General features: G+C 42.2%; 1 protein-coding gene across 2 annotated transcripts in view; it reads left to right on the top strand.

Annotated features, from left to right (window-relative positions):
* ICE1 (interactor of little elongation complex ELL subunit 1) overlaps positions 1 to 17679 on the top strand; it is an 80396-nt gene that overhangs the window by 46050 nt on the left and 16667 nt on the right. For both annotated transcript variants that reach the window (XM_003408137.4, XM_023545384.2), the window contains one exon: positions 13755 to 13915. In XM_003408137.4, the coding sequence (XP_003408185.2) occupies positions 13755 to 13915 (161 nt within the window). The remainder of the gene's footprint in view (positions 1 to 13754; positions 13916 to 17679) is intronic.

Raw genomic sequence — 17679 nt, 5'->3', positions numbered from 1 at the left:
ATTGATGACAAGGACTTTTCCACAGAGCTGACAGAGAAAACCTTCCCCTGAAGCTGGCACCCTGAATTCGGATGTCTAGCCTCGTAGACTGAGAGAATAAACTTCTGTTCGTTAAAGCCATCCACTTGTGGTATTCTCTTGTAGCAGCACTAGATGACTAAGACAGGTGGCATGAGAGTTGTTTTTTCTTTATCTTTTCCCTTTACCACTCATGTCCAGCCTCTACCAGTAGATCAGATTAGGAGTCAGCCATCATTGTTTCAAATAGTCAGTGAAAGCCTTTTAAACAGTCAGGCAGCATACAAATGCAGTGTCCTGTTGTATCTGAAAGTCTCATCCATCTAGATTACAGGGATTTATGTTTTATTACTGTAACATCTGTGGGGCTAATAGATCAGGATCGTTGACTATGTCCATCACTTTCAGTGTCGTGAATGAAGCTGCTGAGGTTGTAGCTGCCCACTTCATTTCTTTGTTTATTGTTTAACTCACTCATTTATTCAGTAAGTAGTTGTGGAGAACATGCTCAATGCTCGGGGCTCAATGCTCGGGGCTCAGTGGTGACCAAAGCCAGATGCAAGTGCTACCATCTAGCGGGGCTGACATGCGTTAATAAACCCCACGGGTCAGTGTAGCTTTCCCAGTGGTAGCGGAACGTGGAGGTACATTTACTCTGCTGAGATCACACTGGCTTTCTTGGTCTTCCTCAAACACAACAAGCTCATTCCCACCTCAGGCCTTTGCGTGCAGGTTTTTCTCCCTCAATGCTTTTTTTCCTCAGCTTTTATGATGGTTCAGTCTGTCACTTCATATACTAGTCATTCTGCATCCCTTACTCAGCTTTCTTTTCATTTTTTTCCCTTATTCAAAAGTTTATACACAAATTGTTTTGTGACATTGGTTGCAATCGCCACGATGTGTCAGCTCTGTCCCCCATCCTTCACACCCAGGTTCTCCATGTCCGTTTGCCCAGTTTTCCTGTCCCTTCCTACCATCTCATTTTTGATTTTGGGCAGGTGTTACCCATTTGGTCTCAAGTACTTGATTAAACTAACACACCTGTTCCTCACGTGTGTTATTGTTTGTTTTTATAGGCCTGTCTAATCTTTGGCTGAAAGGTAGACTTTGGGAGTGGATTCACTTTTGAGTTAGCAGGGTATACAGGGGCCATAATCTTGAGGTTCCTTGAGCCTCTGTCAGGCCAGTAAGTCTGGTCTTTTTTTGTGAATTTGAATTTTATACATTTTCATCCCTCTCCCTTTGGGACCCTCTCTTGGTGATCCCTTCAGAGAGTTGGTGGTGGTAGCCAGCACCATCGAGCTCTTCCGGGCTCAGGCTGGTGGAAGCTGTGGTTCATGTGGCCCGTTAGTCCTTTGGACGAATACTTTCCCTGTTTCTTTGCTTTCTTCGTTTTTCTTTGCTCCAAAGGTGATGGGATCAATAGATGAATTTTAGATGGCTGCTCACAAGCTGTTAATACCCCAGACACTACTCAACAAATTAGGATGTAGAACATTTTCTGTATGAACTACATTATGCCAGTTGACCCAGATACACCCCAAGACCTTGGTCCCCAGCCCGAAGCCCCAGTAATTCCATCCCTCAATATGTTGGTTTTGGTATGAAGCTTCTATGACTTTACTTTGTTCAAATGATGCTGACTTCCCCAACATATTGTTTTATCGTTCCCTTCACCAGAGTTAACAACTTGTCTACTATCTAATTAGTGACTTCCACTCCTCAGCCCTCCACTCCCTCGTAACCATCAAAGATTGTTTTGTTTTTTTGTTGTTGCCGTTCTGTGTAGAAACCTTTTCATGGGGTCGCTATGAGTAGGAGCCAACTCAACAGCACCCAATAACAACAACAACAGCAAACCTTTTCTTGGGTTTTTGAAAGAGCGATCTCATACAATATTTGTCCTTTTGTGATTGACTTATTTCACTCAGCATGATGCCCTCCAGATTCATCCCTGTTGTGCAGTGTTTCTCAGAGTCATCATTGTTCTTTATTGTTGTGAAGTATTCCATTGTGTGTATGTACCACAATTTGTTTATCCATTTCTCTGTTGGTGTACGCTTAGGTTGTTTCCATGTTTTGCTATTGTGTATAATGCTGAAGTAAATATGGGTGTGCATATGACTATTTATGTGATGGCTCTTATTTCTCTAGGATAAATTCCTAGGAGTAGAATTGTTGGTTCATACGGAATTTCTATTTCTAGCTTTTTAAGAAAGTGCCATTTCGCTTTACGTAGTGATTGTACCACTATACATTCCCACCAGCAGTGCTTCATAGGTTCAGTTGCCCTGCAGCCTCTCCAACATTTGTTATTTTCTGTTTTTTTTTTTTTTTTTAGTGCCAGTAATGTCAGGGTGAGATGCTATCTCATTGTAACTTTGGTTTGCATTTCTCTAATGTCTAATGATCGCAAGGATTTCCCCAAGTGCCTGTTAGATGCTGAATGGTGAAGTGTCTGTTCATCTGCCTTGCCCATTTTTAAATTGGATTGTCTTTTTGTTATTGAAGTGTTGAAGTAGTGTATGTTGCTGTTAAGTGCCGTTGAGTCAGTTCCAACTCATAGCAACCCTGTGCACAACAGAACAAAACGCTGCCTGGCCTGTACCGCACTCAGAATTGTTGCTGTGCCTGAACCGATTGTTGCAGCCAATGTGTCAGTCCATCTTGTTAAGGGTCTTCTTTTTTGTGGACTGTCTGTTTTACCAAGCATGATGTCCTTCTCCAGGGATTGATCCCTCCTGATAATATGTCCAAAGTATCTGAGACATAGTGTCATCACCCTTGGTTCTGAGGTGCATTCCGGCTGCACTTCTTCCAAGACAGACTTGTTCATTCTTTCGGCAGTCCATGGTATATTCAGTATCTTCCCCAACACCGCAGTTCAAAGGCGTCAATTCTTCTTTGGTCTTCCTTATTCATTGTCCAGGTTTCACATGCATATGAGGCAATTGAAAACACGTGCCTTGGTCAGGTATACCTTAGTCCTTAAGTTGACATCTTTGCATTTCAACACTTTAAAGAGATCTTTTGCAGCCAGTTTGCCCAAAGCAATCTGTGTTTTGATTTCTTGACTGCTGCTTCAATGGGTGTTTATTGTGGATCCAAGTTAAATGAAATCCTTGACAACCTCAGTCATTTCCCAGTTTATCAAGATGTTGCTTGTTGGTCCAATTGTGAGTATTTTTGTTTTCTTTATGTTGAGGTGTAATCCGTACTGAAGGCTGTGGTCTTTGATCTTCATCAGTAAGTCCTTCAAGTCCTCTTCACTTTCAGTAAGCAAGGTTCTATCATCTGCATAATGCAGGTTGTTCATGAGCTTACTCCAATCCTGATGCCCCGTTCTTTTTCATAGTCCAGCTTCTCGGATTATTTGCTCAGCATACAGATTGAATAGGTATGGTGAAAGGATACAATCCTGACACACACCATTCCTGACCTTAAACCATGTGGTATCCCCTTGTTCTGTTCAAACGGTTGCGTATTGATCCACGTACAGATTCCTCATGAGCACAATTAAGTGTTCCAGAATTCCCATCCTCCTCAATGTTATCTATAATTTTTTGTGATCCACACAGTCAAATGCCTTAGCATAATCAATAAAACACAGGTAAACATCTTTCTGGTACTCTGCTTTCAGCCAGCATCCATCTGATATCAGAAATGATATCCCTGGATCCGTGTACTCTTCTAAATCCGGCTTGAATTTCTGACAGTTTCCCTGTCAATATACTGCTGCATCTGCTTTTGGAAGATCTTCAACAAAATTTTGCTTGCATGTGATATTAATGATATTGTTCAATAATTTCTGCATTTGGTTGGATCACCTTTCTTGGGAATAGGTTGGCCAGGAAGCTGTCTTCAAAATTCCTTGGCATAGAGGAGTGAGTACTTCCAGTGCTGCATCAGTTTGTTGAATCATCTCAATTGGTATTCTGTCAATTCCTGGAGTCTTTTTTTTGCCAGTGCCTTCAGTGCAGCTTGGGCCTCTTCCCCCAGTACCATTGGTTCCTGATTATATGTTACCTCCTGAAATGGTTGAGTGTTGAACAGTTCTTTTTGATATAGTGTCTCTGTGTATTCCTTCCAGCTTCTTTTGATGCTTCCTGTGTCATTTAATATTTTCCCTGCAGAATCCTTCAGTATTGCAACTTGAGGCTTGAGTTTTTTCTTCAGTTCTTTCAGCTCGAGAAATGCGGAGCGTGTTCTTCTCTTTTTGTTTTCTAGCTCCAGGTCATTGCACATGTCATCATAATACTTTTCCTTTGTCTTCTCGAGTTGCCCTTTGAAATCTTCTGTTCAGTTCTTTTACCTCATTATTTTTTCCTTTTACTTTAGCTACTCGATATTCAAGAACAAGTTTCAGAGTCTCTTCTGACATCCATTTAGGTCTTTTCTTTCTCTTCTGTCTTTTTAATGACCTCTTGCTTGCTTTATGTATGATGTCCATGATGCCATTCCACAGCTCCTTTGGTCTTCTATCGTTAGTGTTCAGTGCATCAAATCTATCCTTGAGAAGGTCTCTAAATTTAGGTTGGCGTATACCCAAGGTTGTACTTTGGCTTTTGTGCACTAGTTCTAATTTTCTTAAGTTCCAACTTACGTACGAGTAATTGATGGTCTGATACCCATTCGGCCCCTGGCCTTGTTCTGGCTGATGATATTGAGCTTTTCCTTTGTCTTTTTCCACAGATGTAGTCGATTTGATTCCTGTGTACTCCGTCTGGCGAGGTCTGTGTGTATAGTTGCAGCTGCAGGTGTGAGCTCAGGGGATGCCTAGACATGGCGGCATGTTGGTGGCTGGTGGGAAGGGTGAGTGGTGTACACTAGGTGGGGGGGAATGAGAAAAAAAGTAGCTTGTTAGTGGGGGCATGGCAGACCTAGGAGCTGGAGAAAAGGGGGAACTGTGGCATATGGGGCCAGGTGGGAGGTAGAAAGAAAAGATAAAAAAGTAGAAAAAGTAAATGGTGGTGTGCGGATGGATGGGGTTGACCTGAGACAGCAGTACGTGGTGTTCTCTATCCGTGGCACCATGACTGGGGCCTTTAGGGAGGGGGCGAGGTGTCCTACAGGGCTAGGTGGGAAGGAGAAAGAAAACAAAGAGAGAAAAAAGATGGTCGCATGGTGGGAGCTAGCGGGTGAGGGCATGACAGGCCTGGAGCAACAGCATGTCTGTGACATCTAGCTGTGGCAGCACAGTGGGGCCTGGCAAGAAGATAGGGAAGGTGGCATACGGGGTAAGCGGCAGGGAGAAAGAAAAGAAAGTAAGAAAAAGTGAAAAAAGGGCAAAAATTAAAAAAAATAGTGTCTACGTGGGGTTCGGCCAGTGGGGGCAGGTTGGACCCAGGAACCATCAGGAAAGGAGGGGGAGGAAGTGACATACTGGGCTAAGCGAGAGAGAGAAGGAAAATAAAGAGATTAAAGAGGAAAAAACATTGGCAACGTTGTGTGGCTTGCAGATGGGGTTGAGGTGGACCCAGGGCAGCAGCAGACTGGTATGCTGATGGCTATCTACTTGCAACGGTGCAGCAGGGTCCAGCTGGAAGGTGGGGAGGTAACATACAGGGCTAGGTGGGAGGGAGAAATAAAAGACACAAAGAAAAAAAAATTATAAAAAAATAAATGAAAACTGCCTACCTGATTGGGGCAGGGCAGACTCAAGGGCTGGTGAGAAGGGAGCGGAGGTAGACTACGTGGCTAGGTGGGACAGGGAAAGAAAATAAAGAGGAAAAAAAATGGCGATGTGGCAGTGGTTGTCATTAAGGAAATGCAAATTAAATCCACAGTGATACCACCCTGCACCCTGTCCCAAAAAACCAAATCCAGTGCCACTGAGTCTGTTCTGCCTCATAGCAACTCTGTAAGGTTTCCAAGGCTGTAAGTCTCACTGCAAGCAGAATGCCATATATTTCTCCCGTGTAGCTGCTGTTGGTTTTGAACTGCCAACCTTTCATTTAGCAATCAATCACTTTTAACACTGCACCACCAGTTCTCTTAATAGGTGAAATAAAAATGACTGTAAATAATAAGCATTGGCGAGTATTAGAACAGCTTGAACTCTCATACGTTGCTGACACATCTGTCAACTGATAACAGCCACGCTGGACAGCACATTGACAGTTTATATACAATTAAGACACCATTTATCATATGATCCATCAGTTCCGCTCCTAGGTTCTTATCCAACAGAAATGAAGACATACCCACACAGACTAGTATATAAATACTCATAGCTTCTTAACTCATGGTAGCTAATAAACCTGGGAACAAATGTCCATCACCTGGAAAGAAATGACTCAGGAATGGAAAGCAAATTGTAATGTATCCCAACAATTGAACACTGCTCAGCAGTGCAAAAGGAAGCTCTGGGGACACCTGCGGCAGCATCGGTAACTGTCCAAGCATGCAGAGTGATTCCAGGCTGAGAAGAGCACACTCTGTGACCCCATTCGTGAAGTAATAGAAAGGCAAGTTTGTTATAAAACAGTGAGCAGATTGGGTTGTCTGAATCTGAGGAGGGGTCCAACCGAGGGATCTTTTTAGGGTGATGGAAATGCTCTCTGCATTGATGGTGCTGGTGGTCACGTGGGTGTACTCTTTCAAATCCATTCAACTATAGACTTAAAATGAGTGTTTTATTGCATGTAAGCTATGCCTTTATTAAGTTGATTTAAAAAAATCAAAAGACAAGCTGCAATATGGGAGAAGCTATTTGGAACAATAGGATTGCTACCCAGAATTTTAAAAATATATTTATCTTCACATCAAAAACCTTGAGTTCTCCGATTAAGTTCTGTCTGTGTAAGTGCATAAAAAGGCCCATTATGACCCCTACCGTCTCAGGCTGGGCTCTCTAGAGAAGCAAAACCAGTAAAACATAGAAAAATATATGGGGAGAGAGAGATTTATGTCAAGGAAATGGCTCATGCAGTTGTAGAGGCTGGAATGTCCCGAGTCCATGGATCAGGATAGAGGCTTCTCTCGATTCATGTAGCCTCAGGGGCTGGCAAACCCAAGATGGGCAGGTAGGACAGCAGGGTTCCCGCTCTCAGGCTGTGAAGATCAATGATTCCCAAGGTCTGCAGATAAACTGGTAGCTCAAGTCCCAAGAGCTGGAGGTCAGATGAACAGGAGGCAGCTACAGGATCTAGAGGAGTGAAAAAACCATAACATCCACTTATATTTGGATTCAGTCTACATCTCCAAGGAAATTCCCTTTCAACTGATTGGCTGCTCATGGCAGATTCAATCATGGGAGTGACCACAAACAAATACTGAGAATCATGGCCCAGCCAAGGTGACACACAATCTTAGCCATCACAGTCCACCCCTTGTCAACTTGGCACATGTACACATCTCCCTAAACCATACATCATCTCTGAATGAAGACAGTTATAAAGTCATACTTGCTCCTAATATGATACAACTAGCATGCGTACAGCTGAAAATGCACTAGCCCAGTTTACATCTTACATTTTATAACTGAAGAAAACAAAAATATCTGATGCACACATACAAAGCAGAAATACTCATAACAATTACAGTCCTCGTTTCTGCAACTTGGCACATGGCCATAGCTGGTATTTAGAACTACCTCATTCTGTATTCCCTGTACCTTCAGGAAGTGCCTCAGCTCATCGTGGTTCTTTGCCTGGTGGGATGACCCTAACCTTCATTCCTGAAGGGTCTGGGCCATTAGTAGTCATATTGGAATTGAGTTGCTCTAGTTTTCCATTGACTTTAATCACAGGACATGGTAGTACTAAGAGATGCCCTAAGGGATCTCCTGCATTCCAGACATACTCTTTTTACCTCTATTATGTAGTATCGATCCGATTTCCCGTTGGTAATCAGGATCAGTCACACCAGCCAGTAGGGTAACTCACTTCTTTGCCTGTTGATCCAGAGGCATAAGGAGCCCAAAGTGACCAGGTGACATTCTTAGCTTCTAGTTCAGTGGAATCAGTGATGTGTCTCCAGGTGGGAGCATTCCTCCCTTTGAAACTAAGACTTCTAGACCTGCAGAGCATAACGTTGCAGGGACAGGAAGCAAAAATATTTTGAGTGGGTCACTAGGGGTAATAGTGAGTGGTGCCACTTTCATTTCCACCCCTTGATTCCTGCACGCATGAATCCTGGCTGTCGGAGAAAGAGCACCATATACTGGACGCTGATTTAGAGCATATACAGCCTCCTGGAGAACATTGCTGCAACCCTGCAAAGTATTGTCACCTAGCTGGCACTGTAATGTGTCATTAGAAGGCCATTCCATCATTCAGCCAAGGCAGCTGCTTCAGGATGATGGGAATATGGTAAGACCAGTGAATTCCATGAGCGTGGACCCGCTGCCACACTTCATTTGCTATGAAGTGAGTCACTTGATCTGAGGCAGTGCTATATGTGGGATACTGTAACAGTGGATAAGGCATTCTTTTGGTCCACAGGTGGTAGTTTTGGCAGAAGCATTGCATGTAGGGAATGCAAATCCATATCCAGAGTAAGTGTCTATTCCAGTAGGGACAATACGCAGCCCTGTCCATGATGGAAGAGGTCTAGTGTAATCAACTTGCCACCAAGTTGCTGGGTAATCACCTTGAGGGATAGTGCCATATCAGGGACTTAGTGGTGGTCTCTGCTGCTGGCAGATTGGGCTGTAGCCAAGTGGGCCTTGGTGAGTGGAAGTCCATGTTGTGGGCCCATGTATAAACTCCATCCCTGCCACCGTATTCACTTTGCTCATGAGCCTATTGAGTAATGATGGGAGTAGCTGGGGAAAGAGGATGACTGGTTTCCACTGAATGCATCGTTTATCCACTTCATGTTAAAATCATCCTCTGCTGAGGACACACTTTGGTGAGCAGTCACGTGAGACTCGAGTATCTTCACTTCCTTGTCCCATTTAGAGAGGTCTGTCTGCATACCTCTTCCTCATAAATCCTTGTCTCCAATTTTCTAATCATGTCCCTGACCAGACAGCGAAGCCATTCACCACAGCCCATGAATCAGTCAGTCTACAGTCGCCCATCTGGCAATTTTTCCTTCCAAGCAAAGTGAATAACCAGGTTCACTGCTTGAAGTTCGCCCACTGGGAGGATTTCAGTGTCCTTCAGGGAGGCCCAGAAAGGGGCTGTAGTGCTGCAGATGTCCTCTTTTGAGTGGTGCCTGCATATCAGACAGAACCATCTATAAACCGAGCACAGGTTTTCTCTTCAATCAACTGATCATAAGGAAGTCCCCGTGAGGCCATAGGTGCAGACTGGGAGATAGAAGGTAATGTGGTGGGAGTGGAGACCAGGGGCATTTGGGCTACTTCCTCATGCAGCTTACTTGTGCCTTCAGGTCTTGCTCAGGCCGGATCTCGTATATACCACTTCCATTTAATGATTGAGTGCTGCTGTGCACATCCAGCTTCATGACTGTAGATCAGACAACACCCAGTTCAGGCTGCAGGGTGATTTGGTATCCCACGATTAAGCATTCAATCTCTACTAAGGCCCGGTAATAAGCCAAAAACTATTTCTCAAAAGGAGAGTAGTTATCTGCAGAGGATGGCAGGGCTTTGCTCCAAAGTCCTAAGGGTCCGCGCTGTGATTCTGCTATAGGGACCAGCCAAAGACCCCAAACAGCGTCTCTATCTGCCACTGTCACTTAAGGTACCATCAGATCAGCTGGATCATACGGCCCAAGTGGCAGAGCGGCTTGCACAGCAGCCTGAACCTGTTGCAGAGCCTTCTCTTGTTCTGGAGCCCACTCAAAACAAGCAGCTTTTCGAGTCACTTGATAAATAGGCTGAAGTAGCACACCCAAATGAGGGATATGTTGCCTCCAAAATCCGAAGCGGTGCACTAGACATTGTGCCTCCTTTTTAGTTGTGGGAGCAGCCAGTTGAAGTAACTTATCCTTCACTTCAGAAGGAACGTCTTGACACGCCCCACACCACTGGACCCCTAGAAATTTCACTGAGGTGGAAGGCTACTGAATTTTTGTGGGATTAATTTCCCACTCCCTAGCACTCAAATGTTTTACTGATCAGTCCAGAGTCACTGACACTTCTTCCTTACTAGGTCCAGTCAGCATAATGTCATCAGTGTAATGGGCCAGCATGACATCCTGTGGAAGGGAAGAGCGATCAAGGTCCCTTCAGACTAAATTATGATATAGGGCTGGAGAGTCGTCATAGCCCTGAGGTAGGCAAGTAAAGGCGTATTTTTGGCCTTGTCAGCTGAGGGCAAACTGCTTCTGATGGTCCTTTGAAACAGGTATGGAGAATGGGGCATCAGGCAGATGGATAGCTGCACGCCAGGTACCAGGAGGGGTGCTGATCTGCTCAAGCAATGAACCTACATCTGGAACAGCAGCTACAGTTGGAGTCACCTCCTGGTTAAGTTTCCAGTAATCCACTGTCTTTCTCCAGGATCCATCTGTTCTTTGCACAGGCCAAATAGGCGAGTTGAATGAGGATGTTGTGGGAACCACCACCCTGCATCCTTCAAGTCCTTGATGTTGGCAGTAATCTCTGCAATCCCTTGAGGAATACAGTATTGCTTTTGGTTTACTATTTTCCTAGGTAGAGGCAGTTCTAATGGCTTCCACTTGGCTTTTCCTACCATAATAGCCCTTACTTCATTTGTCAGGGATCCAATGTGGGAGTTCTTCCAGTTGCTGAGTGTATCTATTCCAATTATGCATTCTGGAACTGGGGAAATCACTACAAGATTTGTTCCAAGACCCACTGGACCTACTGTGAGACTGACATGAGCTAAGACTCCATTAGTAACCTGACCTCCATATGCCCCCACTCTGGGCCACAGTGACATTTCAGGTCTCCTGGAATTAGTTCAGAGCCAGTATCCAGTAATCCCTGAAAAGTTTGATTATTTCCTTTTCCCCAGTGAACAGTCACTCTCATAAAAGGCCGTAGATCCCTTTGGGGAAGGCTGCGAGAAAGATGAACAGTAAAAATTCTGGGCAGTGTATTGGAGTCCTTCCTCCAGGGGACCCGGCCCCCCTTCATTCAGGTGGTTGTGAGTCTTTAAACTCAAGTCTGGGAGTTGACTGAGGGACCATGACTCTCTGTTCTGGCGATTCGAGTTAGACTGCGGTTCACCTGACCTAGAATTCATCTGCTTGTACAGATCAAGTAAATATTTAGTAGATTTGCTGTGTATTCACTCCTAGGGACACCACGACTCAGTGGCCGACGCCGTAAGTCCGTACAAGTCAGACTGTTGTGATTACTGCTTTGACTCTGCTGTCCATTGCTGTAACCATGCCAACCTTAGCTTTGTCAATTGAGTGCCACCACTTGGCCCCTACTACCACGTGGTCCAATCAGCCCATTGTAGTTAAAAAAAAAAAATTTTTTTTTTTTTTTCGTTGTAGTTAGGGGGTCTTAATTCAGTTAGGCCAGTTACCACTGTCAAATCTGATTTACATAAAATGACAATTACAGCAGTCTTCAAAATGCTGGAGCTCCCGTCACAAATTTGTTCCTCACAGTTGTTGTAAAAGGTGTGTCCTCTGGACACTCCATGCACGGGTCTGTGGCCTAACCTGATAAATCCACTGTGATATGCCAGTTTCCCTCAGCCTTTGGATACCTTCTTCTGTAGTATACCAAGGCAGGTCTGGTACTTCAACTTGTTTTAGTGTAGGCCACCTCATAATCCACGCTTCATCAACCCAGCCAAACAAACAGTTAGGTCCTTTCCTAACCTTTCGAGCTGAAACACTGAATGAAGAACCTGTGCTTAGTGGACCCATATCAATAAGCTCAGGCTGACCTATCCTTATGTTCCTGGCACCATTATCACACACCCTTAATAGCCATTCCCACACATAGTCCCCAGGTTCCTGTCTGTACGTATTAGAAAATTCAAGTCGTTCTTTTGGAGTGTAGCATACCTCCTCCTGGGTCACACTTTGTGCTTTACCTTTTGGGGCTTGCTGGGACTTAACATCTAATTATAGGCCTAGAAGCCAGAATTGGTAATGTGGAATTGTTTTGAGAAGAGTCAGCATTGTCTTGTGAAGCATCTGCCTCAGGTGATGCGCCAGGCAATGACTCGGGCATGCACTTTTTAGAGGCAGCTGGGCTAATCCCGTTATTTGGGAGTGGAGGGGCTAATGGTTTTTCTGGGCAATGACTCGGGCAAGCACTTTTTAGAGGCAGCTGGGCTAATCCCATTATTTGGAAGAGGAGGGGCTGATGGTTTTTCTGGGCAGGGTGGTTTAGCAGACAAACGTGAAGCAATCTCTTCAGATTGGAGTGATTCTGCTGGCAGGAGTGAGTCAATGGAATTTGGGGGCTCAGGGTCCCCAGCTTCCTGATTATCTGCCCCTATGTCCCCATCCCAAGTTTCAGGATCCCATTTCTTCCCAATCAGTTCCCTCACTTGAACTGCAGACACCTCTCGAGGGTGGCAGTTGAGCTGGTGTTGTAATTCAGCCCCTCTCACATTAAGGCGCTGGGTCTGGTTTTCAGCAGTTTCAGCTCTGTTGCTACAAGAGATGAGGCTTTCTTTCAAAGCACGAGTGGAAGCCTTAAGGTTGTTTCTGAGGCGCTTGAGCTTTGACTCTGAAGCCCTGAGTGCATCTCTTTCTTTCACCAGTTTGTCTAGTGAAAGTAGGACCAACCAACCAGCTTCCTTACACTTCTCTTTCTGACAGAACTGTAGAAAGATATCACACACGTGTTCACTCGGAGCCTCGCCTTTCATCAATACTAGATCTACCGGTGGTGATATTTTGTGTAATTGTATCACCACCTCACTCCATGGATTAGCAGTCCCCTCTTCACTGCTGGAAGTAGAGTCATCAACATCTTTAAGACTAATCAGACTTGAGGACCAATTTAGAAAATTCATGCTTACAGTTTTGCTTCTCTGGAACCACTCCTGGTAACAAATATCTTAGGCTGGGTTCTCTAGAGAAGCAAAACCAGTAAAGTGTATAAATGTATATAGAGAGAGATTTTTATTAAGGAAATGGCTCACGCAGTTGTAGAGGCTGGAATGTCCCAAGCCTGCGTACAGGATAGAGGCCTCTCTCGTTTCACATAGCCACCGGGGCTGGTGAACCCAAGATCAGCAAGTCACAGAGCAGGGCTCTCGCTCTCAGGCTGTGAAGATCGATGAATCCCAAGGTCTGCAGATAAGCTGGTAGCTCAAGTCCCAAGAACCGGAGATCAGATGAACAGGAGGCAGGCATGGGATCCAGAGTAAGCAAAAAAACTAGAACGTCTGCATATGTTTGGATGCAGGCCATAACCTCCAAGGAAATGCCCTTTCAGCTGATTGCCTACTCACAGCAGATTCAGTCATGGGAGTGATCCCATACAAACACTGAGAATTGCGGCCCCAACTAAGTTGGCACACAGTCTTAACCATCACAGAAGACTGGGTGTGGGAGTGTATGGAGAGAGGATCTTTCCTTTCACTCATTTCTTTTTTATTGTTCCTTCCATACAAATCAGTCTGTCTAGATACATGTTATTCATGTATTACTTACGTTTAAAATATAATTAGTTTACCGAAGGGAAGGGGCAAATAAAGCAAAGCCGACTTTGAAATGGCTGCTGCCAGGGCCTCTTGTGGTCTGCCATTTCCATTCCTTGTGGTTGTGGCATGCCTCCTAACTTGTCATGATGTTCCTTAATACAGTGTATTCTTAGTTTGTAATGCAGTTTTCACTTGATCAGACATGACGGCTTATCATCTTATTTTTCTTTCTTCTAGATTTTCCTGAGTCTGACAAATTGACTTTATTTATTGCAAACATGTGGCATGATGTATTTATCTCCCAATCAGTGATTAATAAAGCCATGCAGTTAGTTGCCAGGCAACGTGCTAAAGGAGAGGTTCTGAACTGTTTGAGAGCTTTTCTCAATTGGGAGAAGGTAAGCTTTATGTTTATTTCTTATAGTGCCGTACTTTGAGAGCTGACGTAAATGTTAGCTTTTGTAGTTTTTTGCATTAGCTCCTAGACATTTTAAAGATACTGTTTTTTGCATTAGGTTCATTGAAATATCATTCGAGCCTAAGCTTATGCATTTTGCTTGTTAAGTATGCATGAGACATTACAGGAGAATTGTTGACCCATGTGTTGTGTTGTTTTAACAAAGCTTATTGATACAGTAACGTATGAGTGTTTGATGAAATCCATACATACGTTTATATGCATTTGTTTTTCTTACAAAGAGCTCAGAAGAGATCTAAATTATTTGCTTTTGTAATAGGTTTTTTATAAAACCAAAACCAAACCTGTTGCTGTTGAGTCGATTCTGACTCCTGGTGACCCTAAAGGACAGACTAGAACTGCCGCATAGGGTTTCCAAGGAATGGCTAGTGGATTCGAACTGCAGACCTTTTGGTTAGTGGCCAAACTCTTAGGGAGGCTGAAAAAATTGATATTTCAACTCCTTCCTGTGAAGATTTTTTGAATATAATATTCTTTCTTTTTCTTCCCCATTGATGGAATTTGTATCTCTCTTTACTCCCTTGTTGCCTTTTATTATTTGTTTTTTCTTTAATGATTAGTGTGCTAAGCCAGTATCTAGCTGTGTTCTTTTGTTCATAGATCTTATCTAATGAGAATCTCTGGATGCTGATTGGTTAACTGTAAGAAGAGGTGCTCAAGTCAGCAAAGGCTGGACTTACTGTGTTCTTTGTTTTAATGTACATGCATTACTTTTCCCTTTAAAAAAAATTCTCTTGGCTTATTCATAGAGTAGAATTTTATATACCATTTTGCTTTCCTTTTTAGTACCTTTTGGTGTTATTCTTCACTGGAATTTTACGTTTTATGCAAAGGAAAGGAAAGGGCTGTTATTAGGACAAAGTTTGGTAAATGTTAAAGTTAGGTAAAATATTATAAGGCAAGACTGTAATAAGCTCTTCGGTGATTGTATCTAGTACATCTTCACCAATTCTAATGTATATGCTCATGCAGAAATTCAGCCCTCTGAGGAGCACCCTGGCTCCTACCAGTCCACACCCACATCCATCTATAGACCCCTGTCCCAGCCTGCTAGCAGCAGGTAGCATTGCTGATGAAGCTGGTCCTTCCGCATGTGCACCAGACCCAGTCAGGAGGGCATGCTGGTATAATGGTAAAAGACATCATATCTGAAAAAAATAAAAGTTTCATAAATGTAGTTCCAAGTATATCAAATAAAAATATAAATTCAGAACTATTAGAAAGGTGAGGAAGGTTTTGGGGAAAAAAATACCATTTAGTAGAAGAGTTCCAGATGCTGTCTGATAGAATTAAACTGCTTGGTACACAAAATAAGGACTTAGAGGAAGTTGGTAACATACAAAATAAGGGCTTAGGGTAAAAAAAAAAAAAAAAATTTTTTTTTTTTAGGGTAAGTCGGTAATATACAAAATAAGTAAGGGCTTAGGGGAAGTCGGTAAGGTACAAAAAATAAGTAAGGGCTTAGGGGAAGTCGGTAAGGTACAAAAAATAAGTAAGGGATTAGGGGAAGTCGGTAAGGTACAAAAAATAAGTAAGGGCTTAGGGGAAGCCGGTAATATACAAAATAAACTTGAGTGAAGACCGTATAGGGAAACCTCTGAGAGCCGGAACTCAGCAGGACTGCCTTGTTCTTCCAGGCCTCCCAAGTTTTCCACTTTTGTCAGGATCCAGTCTTACCACTTTTCTGTCGTTCTCTATTAGTGTAAAATATTTGAGTTTTCTGTCTCTGAAAGTTTCTGCCTTACACAAGTTACAGCTTTTGCAGGTTTTTCTGTATAGATTTGCATATGCCCATGGGGCATTTAGAGAATAGGTCATGAATTTGGCGACATGAAAACCTTTATTTTTAAAAAGTAAAAGATTTATGCACAGAACTCTGATAATTTGGTAAAATTAGAAATAAATAATTCAAAGATTCCATAAAAGTGTTTACTTGGAAACTGAGATGCAGTTATAGTTCTGGAGTCCCTGGGTGATGTAAATGGTTGGCAGGCTCAGCTGCTAACCAAAATGATGGAGGTTCCAGCCCACCAAGGCCCGAGAAGAAAGGCCTGGCAATCTACTTCCAAAAAGTCAGCCACCGAAAACCCTGTGGAGCATAGCTCTACTCTGACACACATGGGGTCACCATGAGTTAGAATCACCTCGATGGCAACTGTAATTTTTCTGGACAATCTTGGAACAAATAGAAACTCAAAAATAAAATCACAACATTTTAGAAATTGATGAAAAGGAAAACTCTTCATATCAAAGATCTCTGATTTTTAGAGAAATTTATACTCAATAAAATAGTATAATGCCTTAATTAATAAAATAGATAATAAATATGGTTGGTACTCATCTCAAAAATTTAAAAATTGAGAAAGATTTTAGGAAAAAAGGTAATAGTAATGAAATAGAGAACAAACCATATAGAAGATAAAACTGCTTTTAAAAAAACTAACAGAATAATTAATCACAGTTCAGATTAATGAAGAAGGAACAAAGCAAAAATACTCAAAATTTGGAATGGAACAGAAGACATAGTTACAAATATAGGAAGAAGAATTAGAAGAAAATTCTAACAATAGCTTTGAAAATCTAGGATGATTTCTCTTAGCAAAATAAATTATGAAAATTGGTTTTAAAAGTAGAACACTGGAATAGACCACTTGTTCTAAATTAGCGTTAACAGAAGTTGAAAAAGTAAGTACAAATTGGCTCTACAAAACAGCTTGTATTTATTGGCTCCACCTGCATTTTATCTAATCTCTAAAAAATGGAGCCATTCCAGGTTATTTCAGGCATAAGAAAAGATTGAAAGTTCTTTTCATTTTCAATAACAAAATCCAATACGATACAAGAAAGAAAAAAATTATAAGTTTTCACAGAGGTGTTTGGATGTAAAAATCTTAAGTAAAATGGTAGATTTCTGTGATGTAGCTGAAGAATACTTTGTAGCTAAATAAAACATGGTGTTTCAGAATCCAGAAATCAGTGTAATCAATAAAGATGAAAATTCATGACATATCTAAAATAGAAAATAGAAGGAAAGTTATTAAACATAATACTACCAGTTAACAAGAAATTGATAGTATATATTTTCCTAAATGGGAAATTACTAGTTCTTTTCAGGTTAAAATCAGGAACTAAAACCCAAACCAAACCCACTGCTGTCGAGTCGATTCCGACCCACAGCTGCATGGCATGAGGCATCTTTTCAGGGTGTCCTCGTCAGTGTGGTCTGCTCTCTTGAGTTTTTTCCAGTGGAGTTGTTAAAATCTGGAAGGGTCTTATGTGTAGAAGTGACAGCTTGGTTTCAGGTGATGCCCAGTTTTTAAAACCGTAAAATAAGAGAACTGTTTTAAAAGCCTTTAAAATTGTAAATCTTGTTACATTTATAAATCAGATAAATTACAGTGATAACTGTCTCATTGACTTGATCATTAATTAATATTCTATTAACTCATGCATTTTAACATAAAAATTCCCCAAATAATCAGCCCCCATTTACAAACTTCAGTCATTTAACTGTCTTAAACTTCTTAAGGTAATTTATATATTTAAGATATATTTCTCTAAAACATTTTAGAGTACTTTCATATCTGATAAGCAAAATATTTCTAAGCACTTGAGCGACTCTTGAATGTAAGAAGTCACATTTAGAATGTAGAATATCAGCTGTTTAAATATTCAAGCATTGTT

The sequence above is a fragment of the Loxodonta africana genome, chromosome 2 (genome assembly GCF_030014295.1).
Source record: "Loxodonta africana isolate mLoxAfr1 chromosome 2, mLoxAfr1.hap2, whole genome shotgun sequence".
Lineage (NCBI taxonomy): Eukaryota > Metazoa > Chordata > Mammalia > Proboscidea > Elephantidae > Loxodonta > Loxodonta africana.
Note: the sequence above shows the minus strand (reverse complement) of the source record. Positions and strands in the feature narration are given on the sequence as shown.